At 38.1% G+C, this 15,741-nt stretch overlaps 1 protein-coding gene across 3 annotated transcripts in view; it reads right to left on the bottom strand.

The window, feature by feature from the left end:
- The window catches only part of HSPA4L (heat shock protein family A (Hsp70) member 4 like), a 49,388-nt gene that overhangs the window by 22,442 nt on the left and 11,205 nt on the right, over positions 1-15,741 (bottom strand). For all 3 annotated transcript variants that reach the window (XM_084768501.1, XM_084768502.1, XM_084768503.1), the window contains exons 5-13: positions 14,603-14,725; positions 11,052-11,151; positions 10,590-10,723; positions 6,746-6,990; positions 6,494-6,570; positions 5,819-5,970; positions 5,184-5,290; positions 2,854-2,987; positions 883-1,082 (exon numbers count right to left, since the gene is read on the bottom strand). In XM_084768501.1, the coding sequence (XP_084624627.1) occupies positions 883-1,082; positions 2,854-2,987; positions 5,184-5,290; positions 5,819-5,970; positions 6,494-6,570; positions 6,746-6,990; positions 10,590-10,723; positions 11,052-11,151; positions 14,603-14,725 (1,272 nt within the window). The remainder of the gene's footprint in view (positions 1-882; positions 1,083-2,853; positions 2,988-5,183; positions 5,291-5,818; positions 5,971-6,493; positions 6,571-6,745; positions 6,991-10,589; positions 10,724-11,051; positions 11,152-14,602; positions 14,726-15,741) is intronic.

Raw genomic sequence — 15,741 nt, 5'->3', positions numbered from 1 at the left:
GGGCCCTTGCATGTTCAGGATTGAGACAGCATCTTGGTGGGTTTTTCCTTTGATGAGTATGAAGTGATGAAGTGTCCTTCCCATCTCTTTTGATTACTTGTGGTTTAAAGTCTATTTTTTTTAAAGATATTAGAATGGCTATTCCAGACAAAGCAAGTCTTAACATATATAAGAAAATCAAAATAATCCTGGTTATTTTTATCAGACTACTACAGATTAAGGCTGGATATCACCAACAACAAACACAACAGAAAGCCTACAGACTCATTGAAGCTGAATGACTACTGGGTCAAGGCAAAAATAAAGACTCAATAGTTCCCTAATACTCCTCCCTCTACAGTGCATTAGCAGTAAACTCCATGCCTCATGAATCTTTCTTAAAGTAGAACATCTGCCTTTGAATGTCATTGAACATACAGCATATGCCTTTGTTTAACTGCCATAGAAACCTTATAGCTAAACCCTGAAAAAATGTAAGAAACTGTTTAAGAAGATAGAAGGCAAGTGGATAGCTATGAATTTGAGGCCACCTGGTCTACATAGTGAGACCCTATCTAAAAAGAACAACAAAAATATGTGTTTAGTTCAAAAGATATCCTAGTTAGCTTTATCTAGCTATAAACTGCATATTTTAAGGAATTAACAATGGATTCAAACTCACATGTTATGTATGAGCTATGAAAGATGTCTTGGCCCCTGAGAAACGCATTTCAAGATAGAAGGTACAGACTATCTTTAAACTAAAAGTTTTCCTAACTATGGTTATCAAGATAAGGTCCTACAGAAGAAACCCCAAGGCTAACTTTGAGAAATACGGTCATCACCACTGAGGTGCTGTCAAGATTCCTGCAGAGAGGAAGTTGAGACATGGTTTCTACTTACCACATCCTCTTTGTTTTCACTCTTAGAAGAGGCTTCTGTTTCCATAGGGGCATCATTGTGGTCACCTTCCAGATTCTGCTTCTCAATCACCGATGCGCTTGCCACACTGAAAATCCCATGGATGTTAATACGAACCTTTACTTTTACTTTAGAACTATCACCATCAGACTGTGGGAAAACATTCTGAATAGTGAAGTTCCCTTAAAGAAAAGAAAGCTTTGATTAGTTTATGAACCTTGGATAAATTCATTAAAGGTTTTGACATAACCATCACTTTTAAGACATGTAGAAATATGACTAACTTGCAGACGATTGCCATGGGACAAGGGCTTTGCTCAGATCACAGCATTTACAAATCTGGTGTGAAGACACATTAATTTGCTAGAAAATGTGGTTTTGTTATTACTTATGTATTTATCATGTGCATATAGACACACCATGCCACCATGTGAGTGTGGAGGTCACAGGACAATTTTCAGGAGTTGTTTTCGCCTACTAAAGCAATCATCTAGGAGACTGAACTCAGGTCATCAGGGTTGGTAGCAAGTGCTTTTATCCTACTGAGCTATTTTGCCAGAATAAGAGGTGGGATTTTATTTTATATTTTATTATTTTTTTTGGGTTTTCTTGAGACAGGGTTTCTCTTTGTAGCCTTTGCTGTCCTGGACTCATTCTGTAGACCAGGCTGGCCTCAAACTTACAGTGATCTACCTATCTCTGTCTCCCAAGTGAGAACTGGGATTTTAAACCAAGAACACTTTTATTAAAAAGCTAATAAATGACTTGAAGTAACTTATAATTAAAAGCCAAAACAACAAAATCTAATTTTTTAATTTAAAAATTATATATATATTATATATACATATGTTATAATCTTCACAAACATTAAAAACAATTCTCCTATACCCAATTTAGTGGTATCAACTAAAGAGAGACTAACAAGACAAAGTAAGACAGGCCAGTAAACATGCTTGGCTTGTACTTTTACAGGTTGGGTTGCACCCCAACACGCCATTCTAATCATGCCTCATAAGGCCATAGTACTGGTAGACAGTTTTCTAGCTTTTTTGTTTATTTTTTAAAAGGCGATTAAATTGAAGATTGGTTTCCTTATCAAAAGGAGATATTTAGAAAAGATCCTGCATACATACATGAGAGAATGCCATGTGACTATAAAGATGGACATCTACAAATCAACAGAAAGGGACCTCTACAGCCCTATTAGGCAAAATGCTTTCTATAGCTCAGCTCAGAACTCTAGCTTACAATGATTATAGTAAACTGCTGCCGCTGCTGAAGCCATCTCACTGGTGGACACGTAGCAGCCATAAAATCTAGCATAACTTGTAGTAATCTCTACCTTGGTAATGTGCTTTCTCATTTTCAGTCAATCAATATGGAAAAAAATTTCCTCTAAATATTATAAAATCATGTTTTATAATATCACTTAAATAGATAAAATGGATGTCAGAGTTCACCTCACAATACAGTTTCAAAGTCACCTAGCCATGCTAATAATACAATACAATTTGGCTAAAAACATTTAGCCAATCTTGACAAACTTTTCAAGCCAATTTCAGAGTACTTAGAATACAGAGTCAATGAAAACAGAAGTAGGACTGCCTGGAAGAGGAGTGGTAGACAGAAAAGATGAGAAGAAGATAACGGGTGAGCATGATCAAATCCCACTGCATGCATATATGTACACGCCTGAATGACAATGTCACAATGAACCTGTCATCTTGAACAATGAATATACACTGAATATACGTTAATGAAAACACAGACTCCAAAACAAGTGTACACAATTTAAACAGGCTATTTTTCTAGAACTAAGCATAACAAAGTTCACAGTTACAAAATGAGTACAAATTTCTTTAAAATACAAAGCTAATTTAAATGAAATGCTAATTTTTGCTTACTTCAATCTATATATTGTTTACTAATGGCTAAACACATTTTTTTTCTTACCAATTCTTGGATCTGGATAAGGCACTTCTTGCAAATTAGTATAAAATGCTTCTAGTTCAAACGGTTCCTTCTTGTGAAAAGTTATGACCTTTGAGAATGGGGTTGGATGGTTCTTAGAGAAAACTTCACATTCCCTACAGTGTAATGAGAAAGACACTCACTTAACAAGCAGTACCCAGGAACCCAATGTCACAATACACTACACCTGTAGTTCAAGAGCAGCAATTGCAAAAATGAATAAATGTAAGGAAAAACACCCGTGGAGCTTTCTATTTTCAACAAGTTTATAGTTCAAGGCTTTTAGAATGTCTCACATAACTGATCAGTATACACTAAGAATAATTACCTAGGAATATGCATATCGTGAGGTCATAGTAGAAGCGCCAGGCCTTGCCTATTAACTCCCAAACACTTGCAATATGCAATCCTTAGAACTACAGCCCTCATTACGTACTTTTATTTGGAAATAAGTTTAATTTACAGAAAGTTACAGATATAAAGACAGAACAAGGAATATCTGTGTATCAGTCACTTAGACTTGCTTGCTGCTGCCTATTTGTCTTGTCATTTGAATGCACATACTCTATCTGTGCACTATTTTAATAAACAAATTGAGAGTGATACAATATGTCAGTATTGCAAATAATTCAGTGTGTACTTCCCAAAGGGAAAGTTTCTGACGTTTTAATCACATTCTAATTGTTCAGCATTTGCCTGATTATACTGTTTTCTTCCATCTGGAACAGTAAATTTTCTTTTTTTTCTTTTTAAAATTAATTTATTCAGATTACAACTCAATTGTTATCTCATGCCTTGTATCCTCCCATTCCTCCCTCCCTCCCACTTTCACCCTATTCCCCCTCCCTATGTCTGTGACTGTGGGGGACCTCCTCCTCCACTATATGGTCGCAGCTTCTCAAGTCTCATCTTGGTAGCCTGCCTATTCTTTCTCTGAATGCCACCAGGCCTCCCCACCAAGAAGAAGTGGTCAAATGTGGGGCACCAGAGTTGATGTCAGAATCAGTCCCCACTCTCCACTCAACTGTGGAGAATGTCCTGTCCATTGGCTAGGTCTGGCTAGGGGTTCGATGTTTACTGCATGTATTATCCTTGGTTGGTGCAGTAGTTTGAGCAGACCCCCCTGGGTCCAGATCTGCTCATCATGATGTTCTTCTTGTAAGTTTCTAGGACCCTCTGGATCCTTCTATTTCCCCATTCTCCCGTACTTCTCTCACCTAGAGTCCCAATAAGATGTCCTCACATCTACCCCAACCTCTTGTAAGTGAAGACTACCATGGGACATGCCTCTTGGGTAGTATCCATTTATACGTGAGTATATACCATGTGAGTTTTTCTGCTTCTGGGTTAACTCACTCAGTATGATCATTTCTAGTTCCATCCATTTATCCACAAATTTTGGGATTTCCTTGTTTTTTTTTTATACCTGAGTAGTATTCCATAGTGTAAATGTACCACAGTTTCTTTATCCATTCTTCTACTGAGGGACACTTGGGCTGTTTCCATGTTCTGGCTATTATGAATAAGGCTGCTATGAACATGGTTGAGCATATGTCCTTGTTGTATGGTAGAACAGTAAGTTTTAAACTAGCATTGTTCACTGTTTCTTAAAGGATGTAGTGGGAATGTGTATAACTATTACATAATGCTTATGGCTGTTTTTAATATAATACCATCTTACATTTAACTCTACTGAACAGTTCTTGACTTAAGCTGAGATTACAATGAGTCATCCAAATGCTCTGCAACGCACTCATCTAGAGTTGTGTCATAGTCAGGGTTTCTACTGCTGTAATACAATACCATGATCATAATGCAAGTTGGGAAAGAAAGGACTTATTTAGCTTCCATTTCCACATCATAATTTATCGTCAATGGAAGTTAGTACCTTCCTAATTCTGTGACCCCCTTTAACATAGTTCCTCTTGTGGTGACCCCAAACTATACAATTATTTTGCTACTGTTATGAACTGTGGTGTAAATACCTGTGTTTTCTGATGGTTGTAGGTGCCCCCTATGAAAGGGTCATTTGCCCACCAAAGGGGTCTCTACCCAGAGGTTGAGAACCACTGCTCTACAGCATGGCCCACTGCCCAATTTTATGGATGTATTTTCTCACTGGAGGTTAATGTGGATTAACAAATGTACTCATCATAGTTTGTAAGTTATATATTTTTATAGTCTCTTTTCTCTAATACTATTTTAACATATTTAACAGATGAGAAGCATAAATTCCTCTAATTTAGAAAAAGCAGATATGGCTGGCTAAAGATTTATGATAAAATATAATGAAAATGTAAAAAATAACCTACCCAGTCCCTTCTTCAAAAGAAGTTTTCCACCTTAATGTGATTGAGTAGGGAACAAGGTCTGTTATGGAAAATTCACGCACTTTAAATGCTGGTGAGAGAATCGCACACTGAAAGTAAGAAATGCACTTAAATGAGCAAGAACAAATCAAATTCTAGGTCAACAATAATTAAATTGCTTCGAAATATCTTTATATTAAAAACTGTTAGGATTTTGGTAATGAAAGATGAAACTTTAAAAGGGCCCAAGTATTTTTATGTGATTTTACAAAAGCTAATCTAAGAACAGCTTTAAAATTACCAGGAATTATTAATGGACATAACTGCAAGAATTTAGTTTCCAGTGCATAAACACATTATCCTATGACAGTTTTAAAAATACAAGCAGAACCAGGCATAGTGGCACATGCCTTTAATCCCATCACTTTGAAGGCAGAGGCAGGTAAACATGCACACGCACATGCCTGTGTGTGATGGGGAAAGGAGAAAAGAGGGAGAGAGAGAGATACAGACAGATAAGACTTAGCAGGAATAACTTCAGTTTACTTTCAGCCTATTGATGAGGTGATTAGAATATATAAAGGCCTCGCTAGACCTGTCACAGACAGTGTTAAAACTACATATTAAGCAGCCCTAACCTGCAATGCACATCCTCTGGCGACCGCTTCATCAGCATTTAGGGTGGTACTGATGTCTTTCAGAAAGAACCTAGTGACCTGCTCCTTGACTGCAGGAATCCGAGTGGCTCCTCCTACAATTTCTATGCTGTTTATGTCTTCACGTTGTAAGTCTGGAAGTAAAATATTTTTTCAGTGAAAAAATGAGAAGTCTTCAAAAATTTATACACACTAATCACTAGAATGGACTCTATATGTAAATATTTTTTAATGTACTCAAGAGAAGATAAAAAAGAGGACAATTATGGAAAAGGCAAATAGCAGCATTGTGTGATGCCACTGACTGCTCCAGACGGCAGTGACAGAATAAGTTCCTTGTGAATGCTGAAGCTCTCCAGAGGCTGTCACTTTCCTAACTTTCACATTCTGACTTCATTAAAGCTATTGTTAAAGCTATTTTCAAGAGAGCAATTATGACATTTCTAATTTAAGCTCCTACTAAAATCTTATGTAATTACATAAAACAAACACCACAAAATACACTTGGCAGGTTTATGATATAAACAATATAACAAGCAATAAAAAATGCTCAGTAAGATGAACTTCCAGTGTCCTGTTCTATGAATGAATGAATTGTAATTTCTTTTCAAAATGAAAAATACAAAACTTTTAAAGGAAGTGGTCATTTACACTTACTAGCTTGGTCCATTACGGCTTTTAAAGGTGGTTCAACCCTAGCCAAAAGGGAAGCACACAGTTGTTCAAATTGAGCCCTGTGAGAAAATAAATAAACATCATTATTTTGGAGAAAAGTTGAATATACCTTCTAAAACAACCAGAACTTGGAGAAAAACAAAACAAAGCAAACAAAAAAACCAAAAAACAAAAAACCAAACATGACCCAAAGAGGAGATCATCAAGCACTCTTCAACTTAAAGCACACGGTACCTGTTCATCTTACTGGAAACATCAAGGTCATTCATGAAACACTCGATGTTCAGGGGAAGATCCGATGCATTTGCACTCATCAGTTTCTTCAGTTTCTCACACTCCTGATACAGCCGCAACAAGGCTCGAGAGTTCTCCTTGACATTTATCTTATATTTGGTCTTGAATTCATCACAGAAATAGTCTACTAAAGCCTCATCAAAGTTCCTGCCACCCAAATATGGGTCAAAGGTAGTAGCCAACACCTGTTTAAATGAATGAAAGTTACTTTTCTGAAATGCAGTGTGTCTTAGTTATTTTTCTATTGCCATGACAAAACACCATGATCAAGGCACGTTCTAAAAGAAAACTTTCATTTGGGCCTCACAGTTTCGAGGGTGAGTTCATAATCATCATGGCAGCAGGCAGGCAGGAGCTGAGGGCTTTTTATCATGAGACAACCACAAGGCAGAGAAAGCTAACAGTGACACACCTCCTCCAGCAAGGCCACACGTCCTAATCCTTCCCAAACAGTTCCACCAACTGAGGACCAAGTATTTAAACATAGGAGTCTATGGCGTTAGTCTCATTTGAACCACCACATTCCATTCCCTGGCCCCTTTAGGCTGTGGCTATATCATACTGTAAAATTAATGCATTTAGTAGAACATTGTTTTTCACATGGTTTAAAAGTCCAAAGTCTCTTCTGAGACTCAAAGCAATCTCTTAATTGTAACCCCTGTAAAATAAATATCATGACTCTGAAGCCAGAACCACAGCTTGAGAAGGATCATGGCCCTACATTGTCCTTGAATTAAATTTGAATAAATTTTCCTTAGTAGTTACTTTTTAGGCAGAGACAATTCCTTTTGTCTTTTTTTTTTTCACAAGCTATAGGATTGGATGGGTTATGTCTCCCCTTGATCATTTTATCTCATTGAGCACAACCCTTGGCTCCAATATTAAAATTTCCCGGTACTCTTCCCTACAAAAATATATGTCTTTGTATTTCTTTTTCCACAATTACTCTTTTTATCCTGGGCCTGCATAAGAGTTCTAATAACCAAGCAACAGAGTCAACATTAGGCTGTTTTGAAATCTCCTCTGCCAATTAAATCAGTCTAAAAGTATTTCGTTTAGCTTCCAGCAGTGACCCGACCTGCAGGGTTCAACTAAAACTTGGGAGGAAGGTCATCTGTTGAAAAATGCAAGACACAAAGAAGGAGAGCAAGTCTGATTGATCAAACTCTCAAACTTTATTAGTCAGGCAGCAGCTTTTATAAGTCAGAAGGCAGGGGAGCATATTGCTATAGCAACCCAGCTGCAGGCTTTTCTCAAAACACAGGGAATTCTAGGCAGGGTCATAATGTCCTGCCACAGAGGGTATCTTGCTTTGTCTTCATCCAGCTTTAGTCTAACTGCTGGCTCACAACAGGGTCAGCTAGTTTCTGGTGAAAGGCAAGCTCTGGGAAAGACAGAGACTTAAAGGTGCAGGTTCTGACAAGATGGCTGAACATTGGCCATATGGCCTATTGTCCCCAACACAGCAGATTCTTAGGATAAGGACAAAAGCAGTCACATTGGTTGCCAAAAATATCTTAAGAATGGTCTCTAGCCCAGTTGCTACAATTGCTTCCTCTGCAACTTCTTGGTTTGGCCTCCATAGGCCACATAGCTCTCAGCACAACTGTCTCCCAAGCTCCTATGCTCACAGCATTCAACTGCATTTCTGGCTCCAAGTCCCAAAGTCTACATTCCTCCAAAACCAACATAATCAGTCCGGTCACAGCAATAGTTCACTCCTGGTACCAGTTTCTGTCTTAGTTACTTTTCTATTGCTATGACAAAACACTATGATCAAGACAACTTAAGGGTTAGAGACCATAATCACCTTGTCAGGGACCTTGGCAACAGCCAGACAGGCATAGCAGAGAGGGAGGGAGGGAGAGAGACACTATGAACCTATGAACAAGCAGGGAATAGCGTAGGAGTTTGAAACCTCAAAGCTCACTCTCAATGGCATACCTCCTCCAACAAAGCCACACCTCCTAATTTTTCCCAAATAGTTGCACCAACTGGAAACCATGCACCTATGAAGACCAGCTGTGTTCAAACCACCATGAACAAAAACTAGACCAAACCAAACCAAACCAAACCAAACCAAACCAAACCATACCAAACCAAACCAAACCAAACCAAACCAAACCCAACCCAACCCAACCCAACCCAACCCAACCCAACCCAAACCATACCAAACCAAACCAAACTAAAACTCCTCTAAAATTGTAAAATTAAAGCCAACCAAAAGAGCCTATCAAATCACTAGGTGCCAAATGTTGGGTTAAATTATTCCTTGTACCTGGCTCCATTAGTTTCCAGTTCTGTAGTTATACAACTCTAGGACAATTATAATTCTGAAATTACTGAGTGACCACTAAAATTTCACTAACTTACATTCATTGGTTCTCTAATATATGAACCCCAAATGAACTTTAAGAACAAATAGCAGTTCTAAGCATACAGACAGAAGCAGAGTTTTCAAAGAAAAGAGATCAAAACAGTGGACTTACATTATTATATGTAATCAGTCAATATCCAGGTTAGTATTTAAGCCTTTGGTTATGACCTTTAAAACAAGAACTACCCATTTTTACAATTTAAAACAAAAGAGCACATGAGAGTAAAATAACTCACTTCCCACTGGCCACTATGTGTGGGTCAGTAAGGTGGAGAACTCCAGGATATCTAAGACCTGTCCCTGAGAAAAATGGCTGCCTAACCCTATGATTAGGGAGTCGCTCCTCTTTAGGCATGGCTCCTCAGCAGGTTCTTCTAAGATGGGACACCACAGTAGAATGCAAACACAACTGGTGGTATTTTTCCAATAGACTCACACAGACTCTGTGAATACAGAATATCCATAGGGTCCAGTGCTGCCCAGTATGAAGTGCAAAATTATTTTTCCATGTGATAATGCAATGTGTTTTCAACTGAGAATTGGGGCCACAGCATCTATCAGACTTCAACAAGACACAAAAACAACCAAGATATACAACACACAGAAACTAATAGATGCTACACACTCCAAGCATGTCCTATCTACAGAAATCCCGGGAGACTCTCCCACAGGCTGAACAGCCTACAAATCTCCCAGGAATTTCCCTGGATGCAGCTTCTGTGCGTCATCACACTGCTTTGTAGTAGTGCAGCTGCCACTGAGTTACCTGTGTTACTGTGACTCCCTCTGTTCATACTTTAGAAGCTCTAGGGTTCATATGGGGGAAAAGGCAAGGTAAGGGAACCTAAGGCCACTTGCTGAGGGTCACTTTTTTTCATTTTTTGTTGATATGTATACATGCATACATGTTGTGCATGAATGCTTTGTCTGCATGTATGTATGTGCATTATGTGCATGCTTCATATACTTGGAAGTCAGAAGAGGTACTGGAATTTTCAGTGGTTGTGGACCACCTATGGGTGCTAAGAACTGAACCTGGGTCCTCTGCAAGAGCAGCAAGTGCTCTTAATTGCTGAGCCATCTCTCCAGCCCTGCTTTTATATTTTTAAGAGGCAGAATAAGACTTTCAGCCCACTTGTTAAGATCTTTACATACTATGAGCTCTTTTTAAAAAAATTTATTTATTTATTGTGTATACAGTGTTTCACCTGCATGTATGCCTGCACACCAGAAGAGGGCACCAGATTTCAGTATAGATGGTTGTGGGCCACCATGTGGTTGCTGGGAATTGAACTCAGAACTTTTGGAAGAGCAGCCAGTGTTCTCAAGCTCTGAGCCATCTCTCCAGCCCATATTGTGAGCTCTTACTCATCAAAGTTATATACAGAAAGCAACTGAGTTACTTACTTTAAGTTTTCCTTTGTTAAACGCACAGACAGAGACTTGATAGGCAGAATGTCCCATATCGATAAACACAACATTCCTTGGTTTCTCATCTAATGAAGGGAGATCCTGTTTATAAATTCCATATGCCAGTGCAACTGTGTGAGAACAAATATTAGGTTAATTGTTGTATAGCTGTCATTTGGAAAACAAGACAAAGAAAAGTCATTTTTAAAATGTACTTTAATATACAGTATGGTAAAATATAGATTCAATCTACATTAACTTTTCACAAATTGTTTAGTATTTTATTCTCACAACTCATTTGTAAAGAGTTACGGCAGTAACGATTCTTCAAGTTCAAATAAGAATTCGACCTCTTCCAAATTTTTTTATTCCAAAGTAACAAACTATAAACAATACAAAGGTTTTTTAAAAAGCTATAGAGAGAAAAATGCTAACTTTTTTCAAGTGGCCATCACCAACCTGCGGTGGTTTCATTCATCAGCCTCAGACAGTTTAGGCCTGCAACCTGGGCGGCAGCCATCACCGACCTTCTCTCTGCATCGGTGAAGAAGCTCGGGATCTGGTAAGAACAGTCACGAGTTACTGCCTCAGAGTCACAGACTATTAGTAACTGCAGGAAAACACCTAACTTTAAATCATCGTACAATACGATAGAGGTTCTTAAGTTGGAGAGTTTCTATTCCACACAGATTGGATCTGGAGTGTGAACATAAATGCAATCAGTATGGCAGGATCACCACTTCTGTTTACCTAAAGAACCAGTGTTGGTCTGGTTCCTGGGGTTTGGACAACTGTCTCTAGGGCCCCTGTGCTGGTCCTCACTGTGGATTCTGTGGATGTGGACTGGTTAAATACGTCCTTTTGGAAAGGGACGATGGGCTCTATTTCTGTCTGGATTCTTGTATGGCAGGCTGGTCTTTTCTTCATATGCATTCTTGCCAATGATCCTTTTACGTTCTCACCATAGTACAAACTGATAGAATTGCCCATTATTAACAACCAGTCTCAAAAACTATGGGCTAAAAAAAAACCTGATTTCACTAAAAGTTAGGCTGTCTCCATTACTTTAATACAGTATTGAAAACCTGACTAATATATTAGACAATTAAAATACCTTTAATCCCAGCACTTGGGAGGCAGAGGTAGGAGGATCTCTAAGAGTTTGAGGCCAGTCTGGTCTATAAAGTGAATTTCAGGCCAGCCAGGGCTACATAGTAAGAACCTGTCTCAAAGACAAAACATAAAACAAAACAAAAAACCCAAAATAAAATATTACTCCACCTTTAATAATGGAACTTAAACCTCTAAGGCTCTGCTAAAATGAGATTAGGTATATCTAATATAAATCCATATAGTAGACTCCTATGTAGCTAAGATCAGCTATGTCTCCATTGTCAGGACATGAAGGGCTGGACAGATGGCTCACTGGCTAAGGGCACATGTTGCTCTTTCAGAGCACTAGGGTCCTGTTCCCAGTACCCAGATCAGGCAGTTCCAAGAAATCTGAGGTCCTCTTTTGGGCTTTATGGCATGGCACACACATGGCACACAAACAACCAGGTACACATACACATAACAAAAAAATGTCATGCAGAGCATAATTTCATTCTGGGAAATGTATATACAACTAGATAACGAAACCCAGGTGTTTCGAATGGCTATGTTTCCAAGATGGGGAATATATATTGTAGGAAGTTATGAAAAGCCTATTTTATAAGTTATCAAAAATACTGTTTATATAAAAAAAAAAAGGAAGGACAATTGCACATAGGAATCACAGCAGTTGTCACAGTGTGCACAAGAACAGTACAAGCTCAAACCAGTCCAAATCTCAACCCTACTTTGGGGAGGTATTGGTAGTTTTAGCTTCCAGGAGAGGGCCAGTTGGTTTTGTTTTAAGAAGATAGCCTTTGGTAATTAAACTATAATCCAGCAGATTACACATACCCATGAATACATAAGGACACAAAATGGGTGGATACTGAAGAAAATTGGATCTTAGAGGAGTTATGGACAAGGGTCAATATAACATGTTATATAAAAGTTTCAAAGAACTAATAAAAAATTAAAACAGAAAAAAATTATTCTTTATACTAAAATGTTAACATCAAGCTTAAAATATACAAAGATTTATTTATACTTATTTACATCAAGCCAAGAAACGCTTTTAGTCCAAAATTTTAAAAATATTTACTGGATATATTAATGTACAAAATAACTCAGTGCCTTGATGACCTTAAATTCTCAGGATGCTGGGATTCTTGGTATGAATCACAATACACAGCTCACTATTTCTTTCTTTCTTTAATTAGGCTGTGTATGGGGGTGGATGTGCAATGCCACAGCACGTGTACAGAGGTCAGAGACAACTCTCGGAAGCAGCGCTCTCCTTAATCCTTCACATGGGTTCAGAGGGCTGAATGTATGGCATCAGGTTTGAGTGCCAAGTGCCTTTACTTATTGAGCCATCTTACACTTTTGTTTGCTGTTATTCTTATTTATTTATACAGGTTCTTACTATATATCCTGGATGTCCTGGAACTCACTATGTAGACCAACCTGGCCTTGAATGCAGATTTGTCTGCTTCTGCCTCTGCCTCCTGAGTGCTGGGATTAGAGGCACATGACATCATGCCCAGCATAAATTTTAAGTCAGTAGTCTCTACTTTTACTGTGTTCTGTTTGATGTGCTTGTTTGTCCTGTACATTAGTATTCTCATTCTTAAAAAGTCTTTAAATGTGTATATGTAAAAACTGAAAAATGTTTAATTAATACAAAAAGAAAAAAAGAAAAAATTTAAAAGTCTATAAATTAATATGTATAGTTCATATAGTATTTTGGGGGCAATTTATGAACAAGTGTTTTTGTAGCAGTTATAGTAGTCCAAAGAACAGAACAGTAGTCCCCATGTTTACAACTGTGACAGATGGACCCTAAGGCACCTGTACCATTCTTAAAACGTATATTCAAAGTGGCAACATTGCAAACAAAGTTTTGAAAATAAATTATCTCAATTCTTTGCTTTTCAATATGAAAACTAAGAAGTAATAGTCTACACTCATGGGAGATCTCTGAGGCTTCCTAAATGCATTAATACACATGGAAACTTCTAGAGTGCCTGATCAATGATAGACACCTGCTATTTCTAAATGGTTACAAAGCAAAGTACTAAACTAACATTTCTTTCTCATTAAATTCAACTAATGAGAATATGTAATGATTAAATTTACTGAGCAGTTCATAATCTAATTCTGGTTTTGGATATGAGACTCTTGAACTTAGGTAGCTAACTTTCATATGTTCAAATTAAGTAAAAACATGTATGTTAAAAAGTAGTTAACAATATTCAGTGAGATTTCAAGAGATTAAGCTATGACAGATAAATATTAATCCTTAAGGAAGGATTCTTAAAGAAATATCTGGTTTCCCCCCCCCCCCCACGAAACAGAATATCTATAACATCAAATTCCTATCTAAAACTTCACATCCTTAACTTTGAATTTTTAATTTGCTCCTTGAAACATTACGGTATTTAAAGTTGGAGAAGCTAAAAGCTCTGAAAGAAGATTTTCTGTTACGAGTGTTTTAAAGTTACATTTGTTCAGTGTCTATCTCTGTGTAGACTTGTGTGTGCACATGTGGGAGGGGCACACTAGCAGGAGGCGGAGGCCAGCCCTCAGGAACTGGGTCTCTTCTTTCACATGTGGTGTCTGGGGATCAATCAGGTTCTCCCCATGTTGTGACAAGGGCCTATACTTGCTGAGCCATCTCACTTGTTCCTTAGGAAGACATTTATTAGTGGCAGGGGCAACAGCCATTAAAATAATAAAACACACTAGTTTTTGAAGGTTTGCTGACTATCAGAACCGACTTTATAGGAAAGTCAATTCTAATATTTCCCAAATAAGGAAGCTTTTGGAAAAGAAAGTCAATATAAGTTATTTTCAGGCCAAAGGGAGAAATTACAAAGAGAAGCCTTTCTCCTGGATGTCAATGCACTGTTGCTCACCGAGATCACACAGTCAGCCACTGGCTTCTTCAGGGCATTTTCTGAGGTCTCTTTAAGTTTAGCCAGCAGCATCCCCGTGACTTGCTCGATTGCAAAGGGCCTCTCTTCCTCCAGGTACCGCACCTACAACCAAGATTGACACGCTAAGAGTCACCTACTCACCCAGCGTGTGCACTTAGCATCGGTCTGTGCACACCGCACCACAGCAGGAACAGCTCAGCCCCTTACAGTCACCCAGCATGCCTCGCTCTTTTAGCTCCACATAACTAAGTACACTAACAACTGTAGGTGCATTATTTTGAAGGGACCTCTTAAGTCCTCAACCATAAACTCATTAATTTCTACCATTCACTTTTCCAAGTGTGATGCAAATAATGAAGGAAGAAATATATTTTTCTTTCTTTTTCTTTCCTTTCTTTCTTCCTCTCTTTCTTTCTTTTTTAAAGTTAGTTAGTACTCTCCTGGGCCTAACATGACTGTGTAAGTCACATGTTTTTGGAAAAAGGAAATTTAAAACACAAAATAAGATGAAAAAATCCTTATTAATAAAATGTGATATGTATTATACCAGAGGTCCTAGGGCAAGCATGGATTAAGTATAAAGCTTAAAATTAAGCTGGGCACACTCCTGTAATCCCAGTAGTCAAGGAGGCAGAGATAGGCAGATTACTGTGAATGAGGTCAGCCTGGTCTACAAAGCTAGTTCAGGACAGCCAAGGCTACACGGAGAAACCCTGTCTCAAAAAACCAAAAGAAACAAAAGAAAAAACAAACAATTAAATTAATGGAGACCAGGTATTGCTACACTTCATTGCCTAACAGTGTTGTATTTAGTAATATACTATAAACTTGAGCAAGGAACTTGAAAGTAATTTAACCTTTATGACACACTTAAAAGCAACGCACAGCAGGGCAGAGAGGTGGCTCGGGGATTAAGAGCACTGGTTACTCTTCCAGAGGACCTGGATTCAACTCCCAGCAACCACATGGCCCACTGACCCACAAATTATGCCAAAGCATGCCTTCAAGATCCATCTCTGTCTTCAACCTCTCGTGGGACATTCATGACCTATCTAAACATCTTCTTTCTCCTTATTAAAATCTGCCATCCACTCTAGTCAGAATCCTCTTCTAAAACA

This window comes from Acomys minous (assembly GCF_964271855.1).
Source record: "Acomys minous genome assembly, chromosome: 19".
Classification (NCBI taxonomy): Eukaryota; Metazoa; Chordata; class Mammalia; order Rodentia; family Muridae; genus Acomys; species Acomys minous.
This window is presented reverse-complemented; position numbering and strand designations above follow the sequence as displayed.